Below are 23,479 nucleotides of genomic sequence, written 5' to 3'. Positions count from 1 at the left end.
AATATTAGGTGGATTTGCATACTCCAGCACTGGTATAGGGGTGCCAGACCAAACATAAACCACATTTAAGCACTTTCCTATTCACTGGGTTATTGTGTATGGGAGGGGGGGCAAGAAGCTGCTTCAGGTAGGAGGACCAAAAGAAGTGATTAAATACAGCCGAGCATGGAAAGTTTCACAGTAGTGTTCATGATTCTCATTATCACTGGGATTTTTTTCTTCATTTCCCACATAGTTTGTGAAAACCCCCAAATAATGACTATCAAGTTCCAGACTATCACGTTCCAGACACATACTGTGGTATTTAGGAATAGCAACTGCATGAAGGTATACTCTCATTACACAGTTATCCTGTTTTATCAACATATTATATATATACGTGTGTGTAAAACAGATTAGAATATTATACATCATTTATCTATTCTGAACTAGATGTTATGTGGTTTTGTTTTGTCAGGACTGCACTGATTCTACACATATCCCCGCTATTAAATCTGTACCCACTGACCCACATCATTTGTCCATGAGTCTTCCCAAACAGCCTATCTCATAGAGCTGACTGCCCCCTATGCCACATAGAAGTTTTCTATTTGGACCTAATTTTGTTAAAAAAACTTTTACATTTATCTTGTGACATGATCCTCTGTCTACCCAACTCCCTTGGCAAGATACATGTGGACCACCCTCATGGTTGGGAGATCAGGGCTTTACCATCAAATCCAGACCCCTTTTTTAGTTATGCAGTTGGTACCCAAACCAATGTAGTACTCTATCCTGAACCTGGAGAAGAGAATTGGACAAAATCACTTCTAAAAGACTGTGCTGATACATATTACCTCCCAATATTGAAATAACTTGGATGGATGAGAGCTGACCTCTGCTACATTCAGAACCAATAGTGCAGAAAGGGATAAATATAGCTTTTTCTTACAGTTATGTTCACAACTCCATTTCGATTTTGTGTTATTCAATAAAATAAGAAAACTGGACTGATGCATATAGATGCGAGAATGAAAACGTTTTGGTGTCGAAATATACTTGGGCCAACACAATGGATGGGGATGCAGGCAGGACAGAAGGTTAATGTCAGTGTAGTACATATTCTAGCAGGCCAATTTAGCCTGTGTGGAATTAGCCTGATGATTCTTTTGAATACATGTTAGGGCCCCATGACAGTATTGACATAGACATGCAGGGCTGGATTTACATAATGGGTGCCCCTAGGCATGCTGCCGTTCGTTGTCCCTGTTCCCTCCCCTTTATTCGTGCAAATTTTCATCATCTGGACCGGAGCAATGGGGATTGGCACATGGGAAATTTAAAAAATTATTGTATCTCCAGCGCATCACCCATGTTTTTGAACCAATCTGGGTGTGGTTGGGCAGCATTCCGCCCCACTAAAATTCTGCCGCCAGAGGCCCAGACCTAGGTGGCCTTTCCACAAATCCAGGCCTGTAGACATGATGCTACTGCCATGATGGAATATATATATATACTTCACTGGCATGTGATGGGCATGTTTTCTACTTTTTTGATTTGTTTTTTTTATATTAACTTACTTTAATCAGCGCAGAATAAATAACTTTAATTTGACCCCCTGTTCTTCAGAGCAATTATGTGAGGGAGACATAATAGTTACTGATTAGCTCCCCCTTAATACTTACTGCTTCATTTTCAGGTGATAAAGTGAGTATTCTGGCAGGGATACAGTGATTCAAATGTTATCAAATAGAAAGGAATATTCACGTATTTTGTTGCCAGTCTGCATGTCAATTTTGCTGACAAAACACACCACCTGCCATTACATTAATGAGCACCTTTATATCTTTATATAAAGTAGGGATGCAACATATCCTGGATTCGGTTCAGCCTTTTTCAGCAGGTTCAGCCGAATCCTCGTGCCTGGCTGAACCGCTATCTGAATCCTAAATTGCACTTTAAATCACGTAAGTTTTTGTCAAAAAACAATGTAGAAAAGAAAAAGAATTGACCTATTGCTTTGCACCTTCCCATCCCTCTCAGTCCAAAAACACAGTCATATGTCTATGGGGTAGTGTGTTTTTAGACTAAGAGGGATGGGAAGGTGCAAAGCAATAGGTCAATTCTTTTTCTTTTTATATTTTTTTAATTATTTGACCTTGCACACCATCGGTTGTTTTCTATTTGATGGGAGGTGCTCCCAAATACTCCTTACTTATTGACTTATAACCTTTTCCACGATTTCTTGGAAAATCAGGGTGCAGCACACATGAATCATAACCTATATAGGTGCAGGTATGGCAACCCCCATTCCTAATCTGCAATCCAGGTTTGACAAATGGTCGACCCAGTTATCAGATGTATTTAATGTTGACAAGAGTGGTGGTCCCTCATCGACTAATGATGATTGGAAACTGCTACTAAATGAATATCAACAACAGCAAATAAAACTTACTAAAGCCTGGTGGACAGTATCCACATAAACATGATAAATATATAGAAAATAATATAATTCCGACAGGGATGCGCATTAAGATTCTTCCCACATTTGAAGTACAAGACGATCAGTTCAAATCTAAGTGGGAAGGTATACTTCACCAATGTTCCATGCAACTCTCAGAATCACACATAGTTTTATGTGCAATACAGTTAACATTGTTTATATGTTAATCTGCCCTTGTGACAAAATCTACATTGGGAAGACCAACCGGGCATTTAAGAAGAGAAGAAGAGACTACTAGAGCACGTCGCAAGCATTGATAATGCCCCAGATCTAGCTAAGGCCAATAAGAAACTGCCACCGGTCAGGCGCCACTTTTTGGAATATCATAACCATTCCAGTAGTTGATAATTCCAGTAGATTGATAATGCCCCAGATCTAGCTAAGGCCAATAAGAAACTGCCACCGGTCAGCCGCCACTATTTGGAATATCATAACCATTCCAGTAGTGGCCTTAAAGCCATGGGGCTGTCTAAAATATTGCTGGGTATATGAGCGGTGATCTTGAGAAAGCACTCCTTTCTAAAGAAAGTGAATGGATTTTCACTATGAATGCACTCAACCCTATTGGTTTGAATGAAAGTATAATTATGAATGTATTCATATGATTCACCTTCCCTGACTATGGGTATATTCCCATACATACCAGCTGGGGTACAATAGGCTATATTGGCTCAAATCCTTCATGATGAGAACGTGGTATATTCCCATGATGTTAACGTGTTAGCATAATAATAATGACATAATATTAATGAGGAAACATAATAATAACTACAATCAAGATCTAAACGATATAATCCTGGCCACAACATGATTTTTACTGTATGGTGCCTCATTAGTCTTTTACTGTATTTAATTGTTTCAAATAATACGCAACATTGTGTCTATACATCTTGACCTGATGATGCATAAATGTGGCCACTTTAATACAATATTTAAGGTAGAGGGACTCCGCTCTAAATACAATGCAGGATGCATGAATGTGGCCACTTTAATACAATATTTAGGGTAGAGGGATTCTGCTCTGTTTGCCTCCGGCCCCGCCCCTTATAATGTGGTATGGGTTCATTGGTGAATCCAAAATACAACTGTTAGATCCGTGTCTATAAGTAGATGTGCACTGTCGGCAGATTTGTAGCCTTTGACAAAGTTCACATGTTGTGAACGAAACGCGCGTCAGGCGCATACTCTTTCACAATTTTAATTTCGTTAGGCAGGGCGTCACAAGATACCTGAAACAAATGGGATAATTGTCCCCACTGGGAGGTTGTTACGCTGTGGGTGGAGGGGTTGGTGAGGCTGTGGTGCTGGGATCGGCTTCTCTTATATCCTATAACACAATTAGTGTCTTTACCATCGAGTACATTTTTGCTCCTATTTAACGTCTGGGAGGGTGTTCACTGCTGAGAAGGGGTTGGCTTGGCAACGGTGGGTAAATGGAATCATAATTTCATCGCCGCAGCAAGCTTAGAGCTGCACTTACTTATTACTTTGAGTACCTGGGAGGGTTTATACTGTGGGTGAAGGGGTTGGTTCGGAATGGTTGGGAAACGGAACCTACTTCTGCTACTGACGCAATAAATCTAAGAGTCGCACCTAGACAGTGCCTCTTTCGGTCTAAACGCAGCAGTTTGCTTTGATATTAATATTTTAGACGCTATATGCTGCGGTAATATCAAATTAAATGTATAAGATGCTATGCATGGTGGATTACCATTGTCTATGTACTGTACATAAGGCTGATACCAGTACACAACAACACGCCACCATATTACTTTGTGGGATTGTTTGGCGTATATATTGCCGCAGAGATTTGTTTTAAACCCACTATCCTGTGGCATCTCGCTTCCCTGTACCTAACGTATTTTTAATGGGGTTAATCTGGAATTTTCTTTCTTTTTCTTAATGATATTTATTAAATGTTATGTTTTAAACACATGTTGTGGGGTAGACATATGACTGTGTTTTTGGACTAAGAGGAATGGGAAGGTGCAAAGCAATAGGTCAATTCTTTTTCTTTTCTATATTGGTTTAATTATTTGAACTTGCACACCATTGATTGTTTTCTATTTGATGGGAGGTGCTCCCCAATACTTCTTACTTATTGTCAAAAAATAAGGAAGTAAAAAATGTCTTTCCCAATTTTTCCTTCCTGACCCTAATTTGCATATGCTAATTAGGATTCGGCTTTGGTTCAGTATTCAGATGAATCTTTCATGAAGGATTCGGGTAATCCCAAATAGTGGATTCATGCATCCCTGGTATAAAAGGAGTCACAGGCTGCAGCTGGGCCAGTGAGTTGCTTGTTTATATAGCACTCAAATTCTGATTTCAGGTGGAAGGAGGAAACAGCAACACAGAAAATGAGGTTGAAAAACGACTCACATTCATAAATATCAATATATTACCTTTATCTTCTAAGTGAAACCTGCGTAACTGCTACTTGATCTAGAGCAGTGATCCCCAACCAGTAGATCGTGAGCAACTTGTTGCTCTCCAACCCCTTGGATGTTGCTCCTTGTGGCTTCAAAGCAGGTGATTATTTTTGAATTCCAGGCTTGGAGACAAGATTTTGTTGCATAAAAAACAGATATACTGCCAAACAGAGCCTCATGTAGGTTGCCAGTCCACATAGGGGCTACCAAATGGCCAATCACAGCACTTATTTTGCACCACCAAGAACTTTTTTCATACTTGTGTTACTTTTCAAATTTTTCAATGTGGCTCGCAGGTAAAAAAAAAAAAGGTTGGGGATCCCTGATCTAGAGGAAGGCAACCCCCCCCCCCATCTGCAGCCTTTATCAACTTAATTGCTTTTTTTTTATTATTTGTATCAATATTTTTTTGAAGGGTTGAAGACCAAAGCTGCAATGTGAAGGGGAAGAATGATTCTCTTCTCTAGTGGCATAACTAGCGGGAAGCCCAATGCTGTTCCAGCCCCACGTAACATGTGATTCCTGTTTCCACCTCCCAGAATTCAAATTTTAGCCACTGCCATCCTGCGATTCCACTTATACATTCACCACCTTTTACATCTAGGGGGGTCAGCAGGTAAGAGTGCCAGGGTTGTCTTGTGTTATACCAGTGCTCTCCTCTTGTGACTCTATAAGCCTTTAAAGAAACAGTAACACAAAAAAATGAAAGTGTTTTAAAGTAATGAAAATATCATGTACTGTTTCCCTGCACTGGTAAATCTAATCTATTTGCTTCAGAAGCACTACTATAGTTCATATAAACAAGCAGTTGTGTAGAAATGAAGGAAATTAAAAAAAATCTATATGACACAGGTGAAATAGTGGATAACATATAACACTATTATGTCCTACAGGGCTTAAATGCAGTGTAACCTGAACCTTTTCTCAATTTAAAGGCTGCCCCAATTGCTACACAGCACCTTATTTATATAAACAATAAGAGTGTTTCTGAAGCAAACAGTTTACCAGTACAGGGCAACACTGCATTATATTTCTATTACTTCAAAACACTTATTTTTTGATGTTACTGTTTCTTTAAATACAGGACAATACCTTGCTTAGCCCTTCCTGCTGCTGACTGGCATTGCTTGCTACAGAATTATTAGGTTTATCAGTAAGCGTAAAACTGAAACAATCCAGCAACTATCATTTATAATAAAAATAAGGGAAAGATGGATTTTTAATTAGAAGAATAAAGAAAACATTTTTAACACAAGACAAATTTATTTAGATACCGTTAAATGTAGGTGTATATTGTACATGGAATTGCCTCCTGCTTGAGTTTTTCTAATACTAAATGGATTTAAGGAAGTTTAGGGGTAGGAAAATTATAGCAAGAGGAATTTTAGTCACCAATCTATGAAATCTGGAAAATGTTCATTTTTGGTGTTTATATTTAAAACACAGCCATAAGCATTTGTACATACTGTAAATCCAGCAAAAACATCCTGTCATATTTAATTGCCTGTGGTTGTAAGGCAATATAAACATTAAACAGAGCAATGTGTATAAAGGGCATACATTTGTAATATTTTACATTTAATACAAAATTTAATACCAAATTGCACAAAACATGATCTGCTTAACCCTTTCCTGCTAGGGAGCACTGTTGAGGGTAGATTATAAAAATACAATCTGAGTAATATTGTTAGGGTATGTATAGATGGAATTTCTATGTGCATTAGCTGTGAAGCTCTATGGGGGGAATGTAATTAAAGTTGCAAAGAGAAAAGCAATCGCACCAATAAGAATAAAAATCCACATCTCGCAATGTAATATTGTTCCTTAAACTGTAATTGCATAGCGAATTTAATTGCGTGTTGCGAATTTTAATTGCACACTCTTAAGAAGTGCTTGAAGGTGTCGTAATCTTTTGGAGCAAACATACGTTTTTTCAGTAAGAAGTTTTATTACATTTACTGCGCATTGGCGCAAACTATAAAATTCGCAAGCATTCTTCCACTGTCGGAAGTGATCCCTAAACAGTTTCCGGGTTGGTAGAAGCTATATTACATTTGCGCAAAGCAAAATTTATTCACGCAAAGGCATATCTTTTTGCATTGTGAATAGTTTTTCCATTACCAACTTTTATTACATTCCCCGTATGTTTTCCACAGCATGGCAAGTATGTTTCCCAATTTGTCTGTACCCAGGGGCATATTTATATATATATATATATATATATATATATATATATATATATATATATAGGCATATTTGGGTCTGTGCAGCTACGGCAGCAGCTTTTAGCTTTTTAGACACTTGTGGTTAAAGTGAGGGGGAGGGTGGGTCCCTTTGGAAGTTGGCACATACACCTGTTGCCAAAGGAGGCAAGTCCAGTCTGGTGCTTTTGTGGCCCTGCAGTAGATGCAGTCCTATGTGTACTTCTGGGAACAGAGATCAACACTAAACACAAAATAAAGTTTTATAGCACTCAGAGTGGGTCTCCTGTAGGTGCAGACTAATTGGGAAATGAGCTCAAGCTCATACAATGCCTTTTGATGCAAGGTCTACAGTTGTTATACAGTATGTTCATAGTTAGTTTTATATGATTAGAAAATACCCTGTGATGACCTGTATGCACATAGGCTAAGACTGCACAGGGAAGTGATTTTCTGTTCTCTCTACATATGACATTAACAACTGGCACTAGTGTCATCAGTTTCACTGGTTTGGGTATTAAAAGCACTATATGTCGGGCTGTATACATTCTCTACTCTTTTGGTTTAGACTCATGAAATATTTTAGCAGAAGCCATCTTATTAAAGGGATTCTGTCATGATTTTTATGATATTGTTTTTATTTCTAAATTTCACTCCAAATAATTCACTCTACCATATAAAATGTAATTCCTGAACCAATAAGTGTATTTTTTAGTTGTAATATTGGTGTGTAGGCGCCATCTCAAGTCATTTTGCCTGGTTATGTGCTTTTAGAAAGAGCCAGCACTTTAGGAGGGAACTGCTTTCTGGCAGGCTGTTGTTTCTCTTACTCAATGTAATTGAATGTGTCGCAGCGCGACCTGGATTTTACTATTGAGTGATGTTCTTAGATCTACCAGGCAGCTATCTTGTGTTAGGGAGCTGCTATCTGGTTACCTTCCCATTGTTCTGTTGTTAGACTGCTGGGGTTGTTAGGCTTGCAGTACAGCAGTAAAGAATGACTGAAGTTTATCAGAGCACAAGTCACACGAATGGGGGCAGCTGGTAAACTATCAATATGTCTAGTCCCATGTCAGATTTCAAAATTAAATATTAAAAAATCTGCTCTTTTGAGAAATGGATTTCAGTGCAGCACTACTAACTGAAGCGTTTTGAAAAAAAAAATTTTTCCCAAGACAGTAACCCTTTAACAAACCCTGAGGAGAAAAGACATCTGTTACCTCTTTAAAGAGTTGGGGCCACCCCATCACTTAATTTAGCAAGGCTGTCCTGGGAAGTGTTGTGATGGTAGGTAACTTTAATGCCTTTAAGATGGGCCTGGGTGTGATCTTGAGCAGAATTTTACAAGGCTACAGTAATCTGTGGGGCTACAGTTAGATTTGACTAAATTAACATATATGTAGTCGTTTTGTGTGTGAGATAGCTCACTGAGTACTCTGAAATAAGTTGATTATACTCCGCCAAAAGTAGGACATAAGTTTTCTTGATTTACTTAGAGCTGGGCCAGGCCGTCCAGGCACCCTAGGCAACATAGATTGCTGTGTGTGCATGTGCAAATTAACGCAGCGTGCGCGAGTCGACACTGAGCTCACACACATGCAAATCAGCTCGCAAGCCGAATCTCCAAATGCCTGCGAGAGAGAACAGGCAGTCGGGGAGAGCGGGAACCAGAAATGGGGTAGTTGGCAGAGAAGGTACGTGCCTGGCGCCCCCCCAGCTTTTGCGCCCTAGGCATGTGCCTACTCTGCCTACCCCTATTTCCGGCCCTGGCTTTCCTATTAAAATTTACAGAGCTAATCCCTATTATTCCATTGCTCAACAATCTAATGCCCCTTTTATCGTAAACTCTGCTGGGGCATGGACTGATGTGATTTAAGGGATCCTGTCATCGGAAAACATGTTTTTTTCAAAATGCATCAGTCAATAGTGCTACGCCAGCAGAATTCGGCACTAAAATCCATTTCTCAAAAGAGCAAACAGATTTTTTGACATTCAATTTTGAAATCTGACACGGGGCTAGACATTTTGTCAATTTCCCAGCTGCCCCTGGTCATGTGACTTGTGCCTGGAGAGAAATGCTTTCTGGCAGGCTGCTGTTTTTCCTTCTCAATGTAATTGAATGTGTCTCAGTGGGACATGGGTTTTTACTATTGAGTGTTGTTCTTAGATCTACCAGGCAGCTGTTATCTTGTGTTAGGGAGCTGTTATCTGGTTACCTTCCCATTGTTCTTTTGTTTGGTTGCTGGGGGGAAAAGGGAGGGGGTGATATCACTCCAACTTGCAGTACAGCAGTAAAGAGTGATTGAAGTTTAGCAGAGCACAAGTCACATGACTTGGGGCAGCTGGCCCCATGTCAGATTTCAAAATTGAATATAAAAAAATCTGCTCTTTTGAGAAATGGATTTCAGTGCAGAAATCTGCTGGAGCAGCACTATTAACGGATTCATTTTGAAAAAAACATTTTTTCCCATGACAGTATCCCTTTAATGTAAAATCTCTGTAAAGTGCTGTGTAAATGTGTTGGGAAAAAATAAAAACCAGATAAATAAATATGTATTCCCACTTAGGGCAAGGGCACACTAAGTATATACCTTGCTTCTCTCTGCCTGCTTCCAAAACACAGATGTGCTCCAGTATACTTCTGTGTTTAGCTATGTTGACAGACACAGCATCAGCACGGAGCAAAAAACAACTCAGAAAATGTTTTCATGGTATTTTTATTGGGCTGATCTCTACTCTGTGTAGCTGTCGCTGTGTCTGTCAGAGCAGCTAAACGCAGACGTGTATTTAAGCACATCTGTGTTTTGGAGGCAGATGGAGAGAAGTGAGGTATAAACTTAGTGTGCCCTTGACCTTAGACAATTTTAATTCTTCTATTGATTTTTCTTTAAAGGGGAACTATAGTGAAAATCTAATATAAGCTGCATGTCGAATTCTCTATAATAAATTAAAAAATCATTGTTACTCTTTCTGTCACCAGAAATAAAGACCTTTTTTCAATTATTTTCTATTGTTTTTCAAATATTGAAATTCAGTTATTATTAGAAATAATAGACAGTTTTTCTAATACTCTGTCATGGGCTCTGTAAAGGCAAGTATTATATCCAGCTCCTTATCATATGCTTACAGTAGAATCCAGATTTTATGTTATCTGGAATTCAAAGCATTTTTTCGCAGTTCCATACAGACAGGCAGGCAAGCTGTTTTCCCTCGGATTTTATACTGTTTTGACACTGGCCCTTGGCCCTAAAATCAGGGTTTATACTGTAAACACGTAGAGAATATTTGATTCACTAAATATTTTCTCTTTAAGACCAGGAAATAAGTTATTGTTTGAGAAAAACATTGACACGAAGCAGAAGCACTTTTATTAAAGGGATTCTGTTGTGATTTTTATGATGCAGATTTTATTTCTAAATTACACTGTTTACATTGCAAATAATTCACACTACTATTTAAAATTTTGTTCTTGAATCAACAAATGTATTTTTTTAGCTGTAATATTGGTGTGGAGACAGCCATCTCAGTGCATTGTGCCTGATCCTGAGCTTTGAGAATGAGCCAGCACTTTAAGTCATTGTTTCTCCCTTTCCCATTGTATTATATCACGACATGGGTTGTGCTTGCACTGCTAAAACACTGCCTAGCCCCTCCTAGTGGTAGACATGATAATAGCACCCAAGCAGGAAAAAAGTTTTTTCCTGCTTTGGTGCTATTCTCATGTCTACCATTAGGTGGGGCTAGGCAATTTTAGCAACGCAAACAAATCCTCCCGCAGAGGTGTCAGCTGCTACCTGGTTAGTTGCCCATTGTTCTGCTGATGGTCTGCTGGGGAGAGGGGTGATATCACTTCAACTTGCAGTGTAGCAGTAAATAGAGACTGAAGTTTATCAGAGCAATGTATATATAGTTTTTTAAGAAAGTAACACAAAGCCCATATTTGTTGCAGGTGGGGAGCTTTTTATTGTGACCACCTGTGCATCACGGGGGGGGGGACAACAACCCTCCCTTCATCCTAAAAAAAGGTGAGAGGTGCGGTATATTCACATACTGAAGTTTATCAGAGCACAAGTCACATGACCGGATGCCTCCGGGGAAACTGACAATATGTCTAGCCCCATGCCAAATTTCAAAATTAAATATATAAAAAAATCTGTTTGCTCTTTTAAAAAACTGATTTCAGTGCAGAATTCTGCATTAACTGGTGTGTTTGGAAAAAAAATATGTTTTCCCGTGACAGTATCCCTTTAAGGTATTTTAGGGGCCGATTTATCAAAAATCAAGTTCACAATTTGAGAAAAAAACCAATGAAAAATCACGAGTAAAAGTATACTCGAGAATATTCTTTTTAACCTCGAATAGTCATCATTTACTGTATTAAAGAATAAAACCACTTAAACTCGCCCAAAAAAAACTCAGCAAGTAAGAAAGTCGAGGTTGTATACAAGTCAATGGTAATGTTCTCTGACAACTTTATTTATTTTCCCAGTTTTTTTAAAACATTCGAGATTTTCAGCCTCATTGAAAATCGATGGGATAATAAGATTCAGCAAAAAAACTTCACCCGGGAATATTTTGCAATCGAGGAAAAACTTGCACGAGTTTTGTCTGCGTTTTTTTTATTTATTTTTTTTATCACAAACTTGGTTTTTGATAAATCTGCCCCTTAACGTTTACATTTTTTATGTCATACAACTCAATAACCATGATAGAGTTAATTACTTAAATGAACCTATGCTTTCATTGTTGGAAATGTTATTTTCCTTATATAGTTTTCCCGATACTACAGCTCGCTCTCTAGGAGTTGAATCATAGCGATTTTCCATCAGACAATGGCAATAGTGATGACTCTTTGGGTTATGGGCTGAACACCTACTGAGCTATGACATTCTGAACGTGGATGGAATATGTAGCATGAGCAAGACTGGAATAGAATGTGAGCATCTTTATACAAATGAAATCAACACAGGAACAAAGTCATTCAGGATGTTACTCACTGGATTTTATCACTGGCAAAAGTCAGCTCTAGCTAAGTCTGACATCAGGACCAGTTACTAAATTAAGAAAAAATATAAATTCCTTTCTGTTAAAATCCAAAGAATAATTGTTACAGACTGGACTTGACGTGAATAAAATGATTTACAAATTATACATAGTTTTGAAATATGAATTTAAAAAAAGTGTGGGGGTGGATTTACAAAAGTGTAGTAAACTAAAATTGGAGTGAGAATATTAGAGTATTTTCATGAAAGGCAAATTCACAAAAGCCTTAAGCTATTTTGCCAATATGTTGTTTTATTACATTTTGAACAAATTGTCGTCTAGGTCCCACTGTACTGGATTTGGGGAAGAGATTCACAAAAGTAGCTTTGGGGTAAATTTGGTCTTAAATTAGAATGAAATGTTTATTTATGGCAGAAAATTATTCACCAATAAATTCACAGTCGCCTGTATGCATTATGCAATAGATTTACTAAACCCTTGAGTATAATTCCATTTTTGGGGTTGTATGTTTGTTGGGGTGTACACCTGTGAAAAGCATTATTAAGCTTTGAGGGCATGGGCTATTGAATACATTGGTTCAGGGTGGACTAGATATAAAAGTAGAACAGGAAAGAACTCCAGCTATTTTTTTTATGTAGCTGCTATTTATACATCGTCAATTGGCTGGTCATTTTAGTGTTCTCATAGTGTAATGGAACAATAGCAGCAGGTAGTGACAGGTGTTCTACCATTTACAAGAAGCATTCATATGCACTTTATAATGGAGATATTGCACATTTAATTAAACCTCACAAGGAAACTTCGGCGACTTTAAAAAACGAAGCGATCCGAGTGCCATCCCGCCGGTGATTTCGATTCTAGCCGACGGGAAGGCAGTTCAGGGAGATTAGTCACCCGAAGTTGCTGGGCAACTAAATCTCCCCATGTGTCTGCCCTTTTTCTCTTTTTTGGAGTTGTAGGAGTCTATTACCCCCCCCGACGTGGGGGGGGCAATAGACTTCAAAACAAGAAACCTGAGGGTTGCCACGGAATGTCGTGCCAAGTGGAAATGGGCTGGTACTGGTAATTTTAGTACCTCCTTTCTGATCGTGGATTTATGTTGACTGATACGATCCCGTATAGGTTGAACCGTCTCCCCAACGTATGCAAGCCCGCAAGGGCACTTTAGCATATAGACCACATATTCGGTATCACATGTATAGTGACCTCGCAATTCGAACTTCTTTCCTGTATGTGGAAATATATGCTTTCATGTGATTGCAAAGAATTTCTGTAACATAGTCTTTTGGGTGGTTGGGGCTAATTGAATATGACATCACGCATAGTCCTTATAACCTTTAAAACTTTTGTTTCACTTACCACATTGTTATTTTTGACCAATATGTTTCTCTATGTTGGATGTTTCTATTACTAGGGTCTAATTGACACTGTTGTGTTATATTATTTAAGTATATGTTCATTGGTCTATGTGTATTACATGGTTAACCACATCTCACCTATGGGAGTGGCTTGAACTTATGGCTTTAAAAGGATGTGATGTCATTTAAATCTTTATTGCTTGATAAAGAGGCGGGAGCTTCGAAACGTTGTACTTATTACTTGCTTGATAAAAGTTTTTTCTTGATGAACAAGCAAGTTGTCTGGACTTTTTTGATATAAATATATATATATAACAAGGGAAAGTTGTGCTCACCACTATTTTTTAAAACCATTAGGCGGGGGTGCAATGAGGGTGTAACCACAAAATACATATAGTCAACTACAAGAGTCCTCTGCACTCTTTTTTTAGTAGCAGTATGCACAAAATGTCTCTGTCTTAAATATATTGATAATGGGTTGAGTGCAGAGGACCTCTTGTAGTTATATATTTATATATATAAAATACAGGTATGGGACCTGGTATCCAGAATGCTTGTGACCTGGGGCTTTCTGGATAACGGATCTTTCTGTAATTTAGATCTTCTTAGCTAAACTCTACTAGAAAATCATTTAAATCCAATAGGCTGGTTTTGTTTCCCTTAAGGAATAATTATATCTAAAGAAAAATCATTTTTAAAAATTTGGATTATTTGGATAAAATGGAGTCTAATGGAGATGGTCTTCCTGTAGTTCAGAGCTTTCTGGATAACGGGTTTCCAGATAACCACTCCTATACCTGTATATACTGATTAGCAAATAAAAAAAAAAAAAAACACGTCAGCAAATTGTTTGTTCAGCATTTTATCATTACAAAATAAAGTCAGATCTATGCAAAAAATAAATCTTTCCTTTTAATAGAGTAAAAGCATACATTTGTTTTTCTGCTTCATATAGAGATTATCTTTTCTAGCAAATAAAGGTAGTGCTTACATCATCATTTTTCCTGCCCTTACCCTGAGCAGAATTTCTAGCACCAAGAAGGAGAATGCTGGTACAAACTAGTCAAGGTTAAAAAAAACAAGCACTTATTGAAAGGTTTAACATATGAAGTCAGAGCAATTTTGTGGATTATGTCATTTGAGTTCATGATGCATTAGGAACCATCATTCTGTTCCAGAAGAGCTGTCAATGAATTCAGTTTGAGAGTTCTGACAGACATTTATTTAAACTTCAAATACAAAGGAGGAATAAATGAAGGGTGCTTGGCACATTGTAAACATTCTGGCAAGTGTGTAGAGTTTGCCAAATATGTTATTGTGACCCATTGCCAGTAGGCTTGGCACCAGTATGCTGAATACACGCTGATGGCAAAGTACTAAAATAAAACCTGCTTATATTTAAGACACAAATCAATTTACAACCAAACCGAAGAATAGCTTTCAGTAAATAACTAATACTGTGACCTACTGCTATACACTTTAGAAAAAAAGGACCCTCGGTAGCTGCAATGGTGTATAAAGGCTTGATAAAGGGCTGGAATAGCCCAAAACGTTGCCGTTGTTGCACAAATTAAAAGTTAGATCGGAGAGCTGCTGCAATTGTTTAATCCATGCAATGGTGTATAGAGGCCCAGACTGGCAAACTGTAGATTCAGGTAATATGCCACAGACAGTCGCTATTTATTGAGCCTGCAAGGGGCTGTATCCACCTCTGTGTAATTGCAATGGCCTATTTTAAATATCAGCAATCTGTACACTATTTATTTCACCAGAAACCAGTGTACAACAATGGCAACCTGACAGGAGGAGGTGCAGACCCCCCCCCAAAAAAAAACATTTTTTGCTGTACACTGTGGTTTCTGGCAAAATGAATAACGTACACAACTGCAGCAAATGTGAGTGCTAATGCTCCTCTTTCTAACTTGCATAATTAGAGGATGTGACCAGCGTCGGGAATAGAACTAATAGAAGTGCAGGGAGTGCTTCCATCTGCACTATTTCTGATACTATACAAGAAACATGGGCTAAACCAGTAGTCGCCAGGTTTAAAGAGTAAAGAATAAAACATACCAGTCTAACACGCTTGCAGCTTTCCTTTCACAGTTCAGATTTAAAGAACCATTTTAATTAATCCACATAGATCAAAAGTTGCATAAAAGACTTCAGTTTCTGCTCAACTGGATTGTCATCTGTTCCTTTTTGTTGCAGAGATCCTATCAATAGCTCTAACTGAGCCAATTCACTTCTGAAGCAAACACTGGTAAACGTCACAAATGTCAGCAGTTCCCATTCATGCCAGAAATCATACCATGACAGAGAGAACATCATCATCATAACAGGTCATTTGAAATATCATTGCAAGTCTATTGGCCAGCAGGCTATTTCCACAACGCTACTGGCCAGTATGCTTGTCAATAACAACCCCTTCATAAGTACATAGCTGATACAATGCAATGGGAACGGATAACTCTTATATATGGGTCTGCTATAAGGAAACTCCAACACCTCAAATTACTAGTGAACGTAGGGCTCTCCAAGGAGCTTACCTGTTGGCGTATTTTAAAGGGGGTTGTTCACCTTCTAAACACTTTTTCCAGTTGATTTGTTCTCAGATTGTTCACCAATATAAAGCCTTTTTTCAATTTCTTTAAATTTTTTATTGTTTTTCCAAAATTGAAGTTTTATTGGTCCTGTCTCTGGTGTTTCATTCTGGCAGCTCAGTAAGTCAGGTGCAGATTCTGAACTGTTTCAACTGGATACATTTAGTGGCTACATTTATCAGCAGTGTCTTTAGAATATTAGCAAGAATTGTATCAATTCTAACAGTTGCCTTGGGACAAAGATAACAAATGTATCAACTAAATGTATCAATTTAGAACAGTTTAGGGTTGGGGCAGATTCTGGGAGATTTGTTTGCCTGGCGACTTATCGCCTCTTCTGCTTCACAAGGAAACTTCGTAAATCAAAGCGCAGTGAGTGCATTAGCACAGGTGATTCTTCATTCAAGCAGACGAAAGGCAGTTCAGGGAGATTTTCGCCACGCAGAAGAGGCGATTAGTCGTCAGGCGACTAAATCTCCCCATATCTGCCCGTCTGCCCCAACCCTAAAGAGTAGTGACCTCCCATCCCAGAGCTGCTTTAGAAAGTGAAAAATGAAACTTTACACTTCAGTATAAGAAAAACGATCACAAATAGAAATTAGAAAGTAATTGCAAAAAGTCTTTATTTCTGGTGAATCTGAAAACAACTAAACTGGAAAAAGTGTTGGAAGGTGAACAACCCCTTTAAGGATAGAAACTTAGGAACCATTGGTGAAAAAGTAATAATAAAAGCAATAATATCTACATTAACAGCATTACACAGCGGGATACATACAGGTACTATAATAAAATAAAACACAAATTTAAACATAACTCAGGACAGAATAAATAATGTTAAGCATAGTCAATTTTTTAGCATAACATCAGAAGCTGCACTAAGATATAGCTATATAAGCAGGCCAGGGTTTTTCTTTTTTTAAAAAACAAACATTTATAATCAGAAGTAGTCTGCTTTGCCTATTCCTTTGATAAATCAAAATGGCTATTCTATCCAATTCATTTAAAAAGTAAAGAAGCCTTTGAAATTCCCTGAGACACAGTGCAAATGATTCAGGTTCCAGCTCTGCTTGTCTACATCCCTATTTCCTTCCACAGTCAACCTGTTTATAACAGCATTAAGAGCAAACTAAACTGAAGAAAATGATTAAATAAATGGTACACCTTATATAACGCAAACATGATGGCACTCAGCAATCTGCTCAGAAGACTCCAATATAGTGTTTTGTTATGCTATATACATCTAATAAATGAACTTAGAATGCAGAACAGACACAAGGGTCACAAACTGCCTCATATTCCCCTCTTTGCATCTTTTTTGCATCCACTTGCAATGCCTTTGCATTTAATTTGTCAGGTTGTGCTGCTTTATTTCACATTGTAGTGTATTGTTCCAGGAAATGGTTAGCACTGCAGCTGCTTTAGACAGCAACCACTCATTTATTGCAACACTGAATACAAACCACTCGCCCAGGCGAATAGTGTTATTAAATTCAAGTTCTCTTTCTTGGCAGTGCCTGTTTGGGTAGTTCTTATGCAAAAATCTAAAGTACGACATCATCGCTGTGTCAGAAAGTGCTGTGCCACAGGTTTCTTTTTAAAAAAAAAAAAAAAAAAAAAAAAAAAAAAGCAACAAACAAAAAAATCCTGGAGTGTGCCAATAGTGCCCATTCCTGAAACATTTCCTGGTTTTCACCTGTAGAAACAGTTAAAAACATGGAGGATCTGGAAAGACTTAGCTTAGGTTTTAACTTCCTGACGTTGATGCAATAAACTGATGACACTCTCAATGTCTTCTTCTGGCACCTGAGCAATGAGACAATATATGAATTAGAATAAGTGTTGTGATGAACATTAAAGGGGTTGTTCAGCTTTCAAGCACTTTTCAGTTCACTTATTTTCAGATTGTTCCCCAGAAATAAAGACTTTTTTACAACTGCTTTCTATTTACTATTTACTATTTGTGACCATTTTTCGAATATTAAAGGTTAAAGTTTAATTTTTCACCTTATGTCTTTCTGAAGCGGGGGTCACAGACTCTTTCAATTGTTCTAAATTGATGCATTTCTTATGATTGGCCCTGCTGAGCAGGATCCCGGAGTTTCATTATAGGCAGTTGTTAGAATTGATACAATAGTTGCTAATATTCCACAGATACTGCCAAGAAATGTATAAACGAATGTAGCAAATTGTAAGAGTTCAGAATCTGCAACTGGATTACTGAGCTGCCAGACAAACACCAGAGACAGGAACATTAAACTTTAAACTTCAATTTTGGAAATACAGTAAAAAATATATAAATAATGGAAAGCAACTGAAAAAAAACTTTATTTCTGGTGAACAATTTGAAAACAACTGAACTGAAAAAGGTGTTTGGAAGGTGAACACAATTGGAATTGTTAAACACAATATATATATATATATATATATATATATATATATATTATTTATCATGTTTAATAATATTCATTATTAATCATGTCCTCACCTAAACAACCTCCCACTGACTTAAATGACAATATATATATATATATATATATATATATATATATATATATATATATATATATATATATATATATATATATATATTATCATGTTTAATAATATACATTATTAATTATGTCCTCACCTAAACAACCTCCCACTGACTTAAATGCCTGACAGTACCTACAGTGGAACTTCGCAACCAAAAATGGCAGTATTTTTGATTGAAATTCATTCACTTCAAGCTAATTGGAGGCTGTAGGGGTGTCTTATAAGGCTTCTCATCTCTCCAAAACCAACTTGGATAACCAGATTCCATAACTAAATTGTTACATTGTTGCATTGAGGTGTTCAGACAAGAAAAAGCACACGTGCCCAAAAAGAAATGAAGGGGAATATTGTAGGCAGGCCATTTAACTTGACAGTCTAATAAGATTCAAATGGAATTTGATTACTAGTCTGAAGGAGCTGCAAGATGCAACTACAGTCAAGGGGATAAAGCATCTATAATAATTGTTCATCTGATATAAGGCTATATCTGCATGTCTATGGCCAGCTTTACACACATCCTCTCCTAGCCACTGGTCTGAGGCAGTCTGCTGTCTTCCACATGGTTGTATTATTTATAATTTATGTATCTATAAAGGGTTAATGCTAAAGGTCTTATTGGTAAGGTTTAGGGTTAGGGTTAGGACTTGTTACTTAACCAATAGGAATCCAAAGGCATTAGGAAACACAGAATCTCCAGACCATGCTCATTACTGATAATGATAATATAGTAGCTCGCCAATCAGGTTTCTGGAAATTGTGCCAGAAACAGAGCAGCATTCTCCTCTCCCAGGGTGACAGCCTGATTGAGAGGCAAATGGGTGACTTTCTCTGTAACTGATTGACACTTGACTAAGAGGCACCACCCTTCACAGAGAGATTTGTTGCAGTGCAGTTTTTATGTCAGTTACACTGTTTATTTGTTTCACTGCTGGCAATCCACATGGACACCAAAGCTAAAATAGTTGCAGGAGATTTTCCACTCAGCTCCTGATCTGTTATTAGAGACCAGGACTGATCTGTACAAGCCTTGGTGCCTCTAAACCCATTCTGCTAATGTATTATATAAACTGTATGAAACTAAAAGCTTGTCAGTAGGCTAGGGTAAAATAGACCCCAGCACTCAGATAACTGCTTACATTCCAAACGAGAGAGCAGCTGAACAATTATTTAACTGGAGCTAAATAATTCCATTCCACAAAAAATAAAAAGTGAAGACTAAAGGGTGAAGGTTATTTCCAGTGGGACAGCATTTTTGGGAGATTTGTCACCCTGCGATATTATAGGCGGCAAAGCACCCTGTGTACCATGTCCCTGATTGTCTCTGAATATAACTAATACCTAGCTACCCCTTTAATAAAGCTATTACAATAGAATTATGATACATTTCCTTATTTGCAGTAAATTGACATGGTTTTCTCCCTGTGCACCCTGTTACCTGTGTTGATGACATATCTCAAAACAGCAGTAATGATTAAGCAGCAGAATTTACCCCCAAAGCCTCAGACCACATTGTTGTTACTGCAGCCTAATGACTACATGGAAAATTTCACAATGAAACAACTTTCCATTGTTACAGTAATCCGTGAATCTTGAATGTGTTTCTTTCATAAACAAAATGTGTTTGTGCTACATGTTTCAGATACTAATCCTGTGGATTATATGCAGGGTTGATAAGGAAACTAGGTTTCTTATCTTGCTGTATGCAAATGTCATACCTTCCCTGCAACTCTGCATTTATCCATGTGTAGGAGGATGACACTGCCATGGAATTTACTGTACACCTCTAACAACGCTACCAGCTTGTGGTTATAATCAAGATTTTTCTATCTGCCCATTTATACCCGATATTGTCTCTAGACATAGAACCCAGGAGAGGGCTCACAAGTAACTGTGAAAAGTCAAGCAGCAACAGAAAATAGGGTCAGACAGGGCTAGCGTGATACCAGGCAAAAAAACCTGATGGGCCCCACTCCCAGTGCTGCGCCCTGACTTCCCCTACTGCCCATGATTGTTTCACGTCTTGAAAGAAAAAAAAGACAGGAGGCCTTTGGAGAGGGGTTGCGGCTGGGTGTGGGGGGCACTGACGCAGAATTCCATTTTAAGCCTCAGACCCCCAGACCGATGCTGCACACAAGCAAGCATTTGCCCTTACATAATCTAGATACAATTGTGGGGTTAAAACTGTAGTAGAACTATCACATAGCAGTTCAAACTAAAGCTGAAGATAGACCATGTTGTGGATGTCTATTTTCCCTTTATCTACCAACAGACATGTATTTGCTCTTATCTAGTGCAATTCATGTAGGAGGCAGACCATTTTATGTAGCGGAGCCATCTGAAGATGAAGCGTCCAGTAATCACTCCAAGTTCAAAGGCTTTTAGTAAGTTTCTTTATCAAAAGAGCTAAAAGGCTGGATTTTATTTTAGGAAGTGGACTTGCATGGATGTTGCAAAATCTGCACATGACTTTGTACCAGCACATTAGAACTCATAACTCAGCAGACAGGGACAGACTGGGAAAAAAACGAAACCATATTATGCTTTATTCACTTGCATTTTCTCCCCCAGTATACGTGCAATGAATATCCAGACAGGCGGAGACTCCGCTGTGCTTTACTTACCAGTGCATGGTCAAAGTTGTATGAACTGATGTAATAGGCACTTATGTCTGCAGCTGCCAAAGGTCCAGCGATTTGTGCAACTATTCCACACTCATCTGCATTAATCAGATCGGAAAATATTAGTGTCACGGGAGGGGAATTCACAAAAGTGGCGTAAACTGAAATTGGAGTAAGAAATATTTTTGCCATTGAGCTGTAAGCCTTATAGTCCATTTTGTGAATTGATAGACTTTGTATACTTTGGAGTTAACTAGTCGTTCTAGAATTTGGAGTACAGGTATGGGACCTGAAATCCGGAAAGTTTGAGACCTGGAGTTTTCTGGATAAGGGGTCTGTCTGTAATTTGGATCTGGATCTGTCTGTAATTTGGACCATAAGTCTACTAAAGAATCATTTAAACATTAATTTAATCAAATAGGATTGTTTTGCCTCCAATAAAGATTAATTATATCTTAGTTGGGATAAAGTACAAGCTACTGTTGGCTTTTTTTATTTTTTATTACAGACAAAAAGGAAATAATTTTTAAAAATTTTCATTATTTGATTAAAACGGACCCTGTGGAAGATGTCCCCCCAGTAATTTGGAGATTTCTGTATAATGGTTTTCTGGATAATGGACCCATACGTAATAATTCTCTGTATAAATCTAAATTGGCAGAACTGTTTTACTTTTTTTTGGGGGGAAAAATTCTGGCATAGGGTGGTGCAAAAAATAAAAATGGCATTCAGATGATTGTGAATTTGTCCTTTGAATGATTTTCTAGTGAAGATAAGATTTTTAGTCAATTTTTACACAAAAAAAAATCACTAAACCTCACAGAATAAATCATGCTACAGACTGTAGTTTTAAACGGTCACACTGACTGCAACTGTGATGTATATGCTCGAAATATCTAGCTGCTGCTATGCAATTAGTGCTCATACATGTCATTATGGAAGTTTCCAAGAACTTTACATCATATTGGCTGGAGATCTTTTGTTTGAGGAAGATGAGATAGATTGAAGTTCACAGGAGGTTCAAAGATCACAGGATCATACAACCCTAAATTGATGCTTGAATAGGCCAAGCAACTGATACTACAGCTTAAGCCTAGAAAATTCATTCCGGTTCTAATTATGATGCTTCAGTATAAAATATGTGTATGTGTAGGACACACTGCAATCTGAACACCGATCATTCATTTGTCATCATTTACGTCATAATGTGTGTAGCCAAATAAAAGAAGGATGAGCATGGGAATAAAGTGGTATATGCAATATAGTTTAGGTCTCTATGAGTATGACTCATTTATGGATCCTTAGGATAATCCAAGATAAAGGCTGATCCAGGCCTGCTTCCTTCCTTGCCTGCACCTGGGCCATTGCATTAGCCTGGGTGCAAGCACAGTGGTGGATATTGGTGCTGAAATGCAAACTCACACGTTTTAGTGCCAAAATCCACTGCATGTGTCAGATTATCCCCATCTGGGATTAGCTTTAGGGCAAGGGTACAAACTGCGTTGCAAACACTTCTCTCCAACTGCGTTTTTTAATGAAGCATATAGAAGCAGATCCAAAGTTACCAGCAACTTCCTGTAGCTGCACCAACAGGCACAGCCTAGGCCTGAGTATGGCTACATGGAGTGGAGCAGAGATAGACCTGAAAATGCTTGCTTTTGTGTTTTTTTGGGCTGATCTCTGGCCTTGCCCTTCAGGTAAGTAGCAGATCTGAGCAAAGATAGCCACAAGATCTAAAAAGGCATTTTCATATGCTTGATCTAGGATTACATGATTTTGTACATTAAGGGCTACAAACCTGAATTGAAATCATCTTATTTATTCTATGCCTTTCTAGTGTCTGTAGTGTCCAGCCCTCCATAAGACGCAAAGATCCAATCGTACAAATCAAGGATTCGTATGATTTTCAGACCGTGTGTGGAGAGTCCCGTCATTTTTCGTCCCACGGAGAACAGTCGTTTGGTCGATTGGCCAGGTTAAAAGAATTCCGTCGGCTGCCGATAATTTCTCTGCATGTATTGCCGATCGTACGATTTTCAGTGGAAGACTGTCACCAGTTTTGCCGGACATAAACTTTCGTACGATTGCTGTCCGGGGCAAAACATCAGCTGATCTGTTCTTACTACTTTATTTGATTGGAATGGTTAGTGGCAGGTCGGGAGATGGGGAAGTCCGATCGTTCGAGGATCTTTGCGTCTATGGCCAGTTTAAGGTGAGTATATTGTGTAAAAGCGCATCAGGATTACAGG

At 38.1% G+C, this 23,479-nt stretch overlaps 1 protein-coding gene across 1 annotated transcript in view; it reads right to left on the bottom strand.

Annotated features, from left to right (window-relative positions):
- Nucleotides 1-15,580: 15,580 nt before the first annotated feature.
- Nucleotides 15,581-23,479, bottom strand: part of castor1.L (cytosolic arginine sensor for mTORC1 subunit 1 L homeolog) — a 29,511-nt gene continuing 21,612 nt past the window's right edge. The window contains 2 exon segments of the mRNA NM_001093128.1: nucleotides 15,581-17,880; nucleotides 21,234-21,328. Of these exon segments, the coding sequence (NP_001086597.1) occupies nucleotides 17,815-17,880; nucleotides 21,234-21,328 (161 nt within the window). The 3' untranslated portion in view covers nucleotides 15,581-17,814.

This window comes from Xenopus laevis, chromosome 1L (genome assembly GCF_017654675.1).
Source record: "Xenopus laevis strain J_2021 chromosome 1L, Xenopus_laevis_v10.1, whole genome shotgun sequence".
NCBI classification, from domain to species: Eukaryota; Metazoa; Chordata; class Amphibia; order Anura; family Pipidae; genus Xenopus; species Xenopus laevis.
This window is presented reverse-complemented; position numbering and strand designations above follow the sequence as displayed.